The 7,601-nt window shown below is 36.3% G+C and overlaps 1 protein-coding gene across 4 annotated transcripts in view; it reads left to right on the plus strand.

The window, feature by feature from the left end:
- Positions 1-7,139, plus strand: part of R3HCC1L (R3H domain and coiled-coil containing 1 like) — a 107,079-nt gene extending 99,940 nt beyond the window's left edge. For all 4 annotated transcript variants that reach the window (XM_053584620.1, XM_053584621.1, XM_053584622.1 and 1 more), the window contains one exon: positions 6,350-7,139. In XM_053584620.1, coding sequence (XP_053440595.1) covers positions 6,350-6,417 — 68 coding nt within the window. In that variant the 3' untranslated portion in view covers positions 6,418-7,139. The remainder of the gene's footprint in view (positions 1-6,349) is intronic.
- The last annotated feature ends 462 nt before the right edge of the window (positions 7,140-7,601 follow it).

Raw genomic sequence — 7,601 nt, forward strand, 5'->3', positions numbered from 1 at the left:
CTTTCTACCTGTTGGTGCTGAGGCTGTATGGATTATAAAGGACTCCTTTATCATGTTCCATAGTTTTCCCATTCTTCATGTCTGACGAAGTGTATCTAGAAACCTTCCTGATGTATCTCTTTCTGGCATCTTCCTGTATTGGCCAGATACTTATGAGCTTTCCTACCTGGAGCCCAAGGTTTCTCACTTAAAGATTTTATTTTTTCCTGTAGAAAGTAAAAATACTGCTTAGGTAGTAAACAGAAGATATTTTTGTTCTGAATCTTTTCTTTTTCCACTGGAAGAAGAGAGATCGATATAGCATAGTTGACAAGCTTACAGACTCTGGAATCAGACTGCCTGGGTTCACTCACATCTTAGCTTTGCCACTTACTGGCTGTCTTACCTTGAGCAAATTACTTGCTCTCCGAAGGCCTCTGTTTCCTCATCCATAAAATGGAAATCAGCTGAGATAATCTGTGGAAGATAGTCATCTTCAAAAACCATAGGAACTGTCTCTTACTCCTGTTTCTATAAACTTATAATGAGTTATCTGTTGCTGTATTTGAGATAGTAGCAATATCATTACATGATGATTCCAGCACAGATTCTAATGCATGCTTTTTGTCATCACTGTTTGTTTTAAAATTCCTATATTCCGTCAGTTCCATTTGACATTCACTGAGCATCTGTCCTATGCAAAGTATTGTGTTCCTTATTTAGGAGAACTAGAGGGATGACAAGATTTTCGTTCCTTTCTTTACTACTCACAATTTAGTAGGTGTATATGCCTTGAGTAGGGAAGAAATCTATTTCTTGAGTAGGAATTATCTATTTCTTTATGGTATTTTAAGCAATCATTTTTTCTCTTCAGTTATAAAGTTTTTAAGATTAAAAACTATAGAAAGGTTTTTGTTGCTTAAGTGGATTGGAAGGAAACTCTAGCTAATCAAGGTAACATATGATGATATTGTGTTATGTTAAGGCTGTGATCGATGATACTATCTCAAGTTTAGAGCTGGCCCAGAGAAGTTAAGTAACTGTCCTAACATCACCTAGCTGGTAAAATGAGAGGAAGCATTTGAATATAGGCCTCTCTAATTAAAATCCATGCCCCTTCTATAATCCTCATAGAGGCTTTTGAAGTAATTTTTTTCCCCAGAAAAATACATAAAGATTTTTAAAGTCTCCAGACAATGAAATATAACAAGCTTCTTTTTAGTTATTTGTATCAGTAGTTAGCAAAGTTATCATGATCAAAAAAATCTTCCTTAGGTTTAACTTAAACTGTATGATTGTTTAAACTAGTTTCCTCTCCTTTTTTTCTTAGTGGAAATAGAGACTATCTGGGTACCATTCTTTTCTAACAACCTTTATAAAGTTCAAGGAAAGACCATTTAGGAACAAGGGAGTCTAGGCTCTTAGTAGAGCTTTTGCTATTAACTCTCTGTGTGGCCGTGGGCAAGTCCGTTATATCTCTCTGTGTCCTAGTTGCCAACAAAGTAAAAATAATGCTCACCCTGCCTAATTACAAAGAATTTTTAAGTGCAGCATAAGTTAACATATATAAAGATGTTTAGAAAGGTGTGTTACGAATTCAGGATACCATTCTTTATGTTGGGAATTTAGCATCCATTATAATATGAGTTATTAATGACAAGCTTGTATTGGTATACTGCTACTCCCTATCCATTACACGTGGCAGATATTGCTAAATCAGTCATGACGTTCTTTCTCCGTGAGTTTTGACATGGCCGTCTGCAATTGGTCATAATTAAGCAATGGAATTGAAATCCATATACTATCCTGGCATAGGTAGTTATATGGATTTCTTTCTCCCACTTCAAGAGTTCTGTCTGACACAGTGCCTAGGACATAAAAAAATACTCAGTACATTTTCACTGATGGAATACAGACATGACATTAATTTTTCTTCATGAATCTTATTCATGACTCTACTCTGAACACTTCCTTGGTCCTCCATGTATTTCTTTTTAAAACCTGGAGTTAAACATGGCATATGAAACCTTTTTAATTAATGAATTTGGAATTATGATTTTAAGTTTTAAGTACTTTTCTGCTAGATTTTTCACCAAACTTTGATATTCTTTCTTTTTTAAGAGGGCTATGCTTTAGTCCTTTAAAAAGTGATTTGGAAATCGAAGCTACTCTTGGAAGAATTGAGAAGGAAATACCCTGATCATTTTAAGCAAATCACGCCATATACTGTATCAGGAGGAAAAAAGCTTTATTATGTAGTCCCTAAAAACAGGAAAAATATCTTTTGGCTTGTGTAACAGATTAGATCCATAGTAGTAAAGACAAATGAAATTATAGATCATTCTTGAGTGCTTTGTTTTTCACTTAATTACACATTTTAAATCAGTGATTCATACTAAATGATAAAGCCACATTATTAAGACCGAACTCAGGAATATGTGTGAAAATTTCTCATGTTCCACTTACATACTTCATTCCCACCTAAAATTGGAAATAGATATCATTACCTCTTAGAATCAGCTACCCTCTCATTTTCAGTGCCTGCTGTAATTTTATAATTTATTTCCATCCTACCCTTGGGGGTAGGTGATTAATTGGCTGGTTCTAAAAGACCGTCTTGTAGGTCACAGGCCTAAAAGGCAAGAGTAAATAAGCAATAATTTTTTCACCTAGTTTGATTAATTAAGTCACTAACAACTTAAAACTCATCTTTATTAAGATACCTCATCGACTGTAAAACAAATGTAATCACAGGTTCTACTTTCTGGAGTCTTTTTTAGGCTTTCCATTATTTTGCCTTAAAGAACAGCACTGCATTGCTGATTCATAATCTAGGTCTTAGAGTATTTCCTTGTTATCTGTTCTTCCTGCGATGTATGAAGTTCCATTTCTTTTCTTTTTTTTTTTTTTTTGTGGTTTTTGGCTGGGGCTAGGTTTGAACCTGCCACCTCCAGCATATGGGACCTGTGCCCTACTCCTTGAGCCACAGGCGCCGCCTGAAGTTCCCTTTATTTCTAACCACATTTCCTTTTGTTTTAATATGGTAATTTTTTTCTGTGATGCAATATTTACCTTTTTTTTTTTTTTTGGTTTTAATTGCTGTTTAACAAATTAATTTATTTGCCTAGATCAGAAATAAAAATGTATAACCTAGGATTAAGTGAGCAGGTCACCAACTTTTGCTAAAGTAAACAATACTTGGTTCCTTGTGTTGATGCTTTGATTGATAAACATTCTGCCTTCCAGAGTTAAGTGCCCTCTTACATGATCTGGACTATATTTTTTCAGTATATTGATGATTATCCAAATACTTGGTAAACTTAAAATCTAAAACCTTACTAAAATTAAGTGATTACGTAGCTTCCTTATCCTTGATCGATTAGGTCTGTCACTTCATAAAAGAAGGCAATTAGGGCGGCACCTGTGGTTCAGTGGGTAGGCTGCCAGCCCCATATACCAAGGGTGGTGGGTTCAAACCCAGCCTGGCCAAACTGCAACAACAACAAAAAAAAATAGCCGAGTGTTGTGGCGGGCGCCTGTAGTTCCAGCTACCTGGGACGCTGAGGCAAGAGAATCACCTAAGCCCAAGGATTTGGAGGTTGCTGTGAGCTGTGACACCATGGCACTCTATCGAGGGTTAGTAAGTGAGACTCTGTCTCAAAAAAAAAAAAAAAAAAAGGCAATTAGATTAGTTTGACCAGATGTGTTCTTCATAAAGCTTGTCGATTATTAGTCTCTCTTGGTGGCCACAAGTGGATTTTGTGAAGAGGTGTAGAAGAAAATTTTGAAAGTCTTTCATTTATATCCCTTTTCTTCATTATTACTATTTTTTAAACATGGCACTAAATTGGCCCTTTTTCAATCTAACTTTCTTTTCCCTTAGTGAGAATTGTTAACTGACTGTACCATGCTTCTATCAGTTCATTTGATCCAGTCATTTCTGTTGATTTATGTTTTATACTGGAGAATGAACATTTTTCTGGGCCAGTTTATGTGACTGTTTTCAGGTTAATCGTTTTGTGCTAAATTTTCTATTCTCTCTTAGTTCTTTGCCTTTATAGCTGCTATTAGGTTTTCTCTTAGTTTTCTTTTTTAATTGTTGGAGATGAAGTTAATGGGAGCCTTCTTTCATGTGATATATCAGTTATTACCTGCTTTCCTATCTCTTTAATAAAAAGAAAACATGTTTATTTTTGTATCAGTATATTCTCTCCCAATTTTTTCCTTTCCTTTGTAGATATTTTTGGATTTTATATTCAGATCTCAGGACAGTAGTGCTTGTTAAGAATTAAGGAGGCGGCTTTTAGCTTCAATGCTTTTCACTGATTGTATAACCTTAGACAAGTCACTTAAGCTTTCAAAGCTTCCATTTCTTCATCTTTAAAATGAAGACATTTTTAAGTCCTATTCTAACCTATGTTTCTTTATTCTATTCACCTGTATTTCTAAATTTATGCCTTACAATTTCACTGTTACTTTATGCTTCTCAATTTGTCTTCCTACTCTTACTAGTTTTTTCATATGGTTTACCATCAGAATTTACTTCTATAGTCTTTTATTTAAAAAAAGCATTAGGGTGAGAATGCTTCAGAATTCTGAACTTTTCAAATTTTAGTAAGGTAATATATTTATAATAATGTTTCATAATACCAAAATCAAACACATTAATATTTCTGTAGCAAAAGTGTATGACTATTCACATTAAATGAGATCTATGAAGACTGTAAACAGCCTTACATCCTTTCAGGTTAGATTCAATATCATCAGTGAGTTTTGGCCCTAAGCTTTAAAAAAAATACTTTCTTCGGAACTGTTCTGATTTTGGAATTGTGGATTATAGGCAAATCATATTTTTCTACTGCTCCTGGATTTTTCTTACAGCTTTTTATTTTACTTTGATGATAAAAGTTTCATACCTTATTGAAAAACTTGAGTTCTAATAATTCACTTTTCTGGTTTCTTCATTTTTGTTTAGAACCTGGAACCAGTTTTTATAGCTTTCATTGAAGGCTGCCTTTACCCTTAGATTCCCTTTTATTTCATAAGAATCAAAACTATACTGCCTTCCAGAGACATCCTGGAATTCTTTAGGCAAGCCAGTTTTCCTTTATGATGTCTCCTGGAGAATCCCAGGTCAGTTCAAGTCTGCCTTAGTACCAGGACACTGTATCTAACCAGCTTTCAGTTTGTAATTTGCTGACCTCCATGTTTTTCCTTATGTAACTTTGCTGCTGTATTCAGATAATGCCACAAGATGGTGCCCAAATAGCAGTGAATTTCTCTTTCTCACATTTCCAAGTGCCCGTCAGCTTCTTAACCAACTTCTTTGCTCTTAAAGTGTAGTCAGATACAGTGTAGGAATTTGTAAAAGATTCTACTGATTTGGAAAGGTGTGTCAAAATAGCAAGTGTTAAACCTTCATTTCTGTAATCACTCTGGTTCATGACTTGCAAAATCTTTTCAGCCATTGTCAATCTGAAACAATAGCCCTTGAATGGAAGCATTTAGGCTCATCTCCTTGATTTAGGCTTATCACTATTTTGTGGTATTAAGATAAATGACCAACTATGCAGCTAGAACTGGTATTTTGGCACCTGAGGAAGTGCTTGGGTCACTAAACCATGTACAGCCTGTATTTTCTCAGGTCTTGGTGGAAGTGTTAGATGGAGAGCCATGCGTCCATATTAAAATTGGAGATGTATTACCTAGATTTTGTACATTTTTGTTTTTAGAAATAGTCCTTAGATTTCTTCCAATATGTGGTCATTTTTTTCTATATTGGAATTGTGTATTCTAAAAGATGGCTGGCTTCTGGGAAGTGCTCTGAAAATATTGGATTTGGGTTTGCCTCTGAAATACTTTTTCAATAAGGTTGTAGAGGGGAGATATGATTAAAGCCCATGGGCTATTATCTGCATTTGAGCAACAAGGTAGAAAAATATCAATACATATTTTTGATTCCTACTGAAATATTTATAAAGATTAGTAAACTTGGAATAATGGGCAATTATATTGAAGTGTTAAACACAGTTAAAAAGTAATATTAAATATGTATCTGTAAGACTAGAATCTGGGTTCTCCTAGCTTTTGACTTATTTTGTGTACTTTGAATTTCTATTAGCCCCAGATCTTTCTCTTTTTATTATATGTGTATAGTAATCAACGTACAGACTTACAGTAGTGTCATTTCCACTTACAGTGCACTTGGAAGTTAAAGGTATTAACTCTTGCAATCAGGTAAGAGAGCCCAGGTCCTGAGCCCCAGAATATCCACTTGTCTCATGATGAAAATCTGCCTTATAGTTTGGATAAAGGGAAAGACATTGGTCATGTAAAGTATAACTGTGTTTAACACTGCTCTTATTTACAGAGAGAAAACGGTTAGAAGCCAAGCAACGGGAAGACATCTGGGAAGGCAGAGACCAATCTGCAGTTTGAACATAATGAAAGGGATAATTCTATGAATCAGAACATGTTCCCATAGTCTTCACATAAGAGGATTCCTTTCCACAGCTGTATACGTGCAGATGCGGATGTCATAGAGATAAAGTCATCAAGACAAGGACTGGGTATTGAAAGAATATACACTCCTGTCTTCACTCTAAACGGCGGTTCTTTGGAATTGCCCTACTATGGTGGGCATAGTAGTGAGCCATCAGCTAGTAAGAAACATGGAAGATGTTACTTCCAAGAGTCCTCTTGATGGGCAAGTCATGTTAGCATGGGTCACGCTTCCACAATGTTTAAAAACAAATACACAACAGAGGATTCAGACCTGCAATGATGGGAGCTTTAGGCCCTGCAAAGACAGAGCTTTCCTTATGTGACAAAATTGAGAACAGTATTGGAAGCAGGGGAGGGGACAGGCAGGGAGTAATTAGTACAGAGAGACAGAACAGTGTCTGGTGTACTTGGCATACACGGAATCTGCACTGCTGGTTCCAGAACTCTGAAGTTGGTGAGCTGCAGCAGATGGGGGAATTTAGACTCCAGAGTTTGTACTGAGCTCAGTGCCCAGGGCTGCTCCAGCTGCACAGCAGCCAGGGGGCAAGCCAGATTCATTCCTCTCAGGAGGCTGGCTTTGGGAGCTGTGTGCCAGTTTCACTTTAAGCAGTTACATCATGTTGGAAGAGGAAGACATTAAAGCCTATTTTATGACACGCCACTCTGATATTTGTCAAGTTTGTCATTCTTACTCTCAAAAAGATAGGAGAGTAACTCTTGTCTTATCTCTGTAATGCTGTGCATGGGTTAGATGGATTTGTTGCTTTTATTGAACCCCACTGAATAGAGAGCCCATCATCTCTCTGCCTCAGAGTATACTGCAAAAGTGACTGTCCTGGGATTGGTGTATGCTAGCTCCTCTTCCCGCTTCTTGTCTTCCTTTTGTACCCTTATACCAGCTTCTTACCTTTTGTCATCTCTGTCAAATCTGACGTCCTACAGAAGACTTCTGGCACACAGCATGTTCTTCATATGATCTTTTAGCCTGTACCAGAGGTGCTTGGCAAGTAGCACCAGACTATCTGTTACAGTGACGAGCAGGCAGGATAAAATAAACACCTCTGGGCAGTCAGAGATTTCCTCAAGTACATGGACAAGTTAAAGCCGTCATTTCATAT

Source organism: Nycticebus coucang, chromosome 3, assembly GCF_027406575.1.
Source record: "Nycticebus coucang isolate mNycCou1 chromosome 3, mNycCou1.pri, whole genome shotgun sequence".
In the NCBI taxonomy this organism is placed as follows: domain Eukaryota; kingdom Metazoa; phylum Chordata; class Mammalia; order Primates; family Lorisidae; genus Nycticebus; species Nycticebus coucang.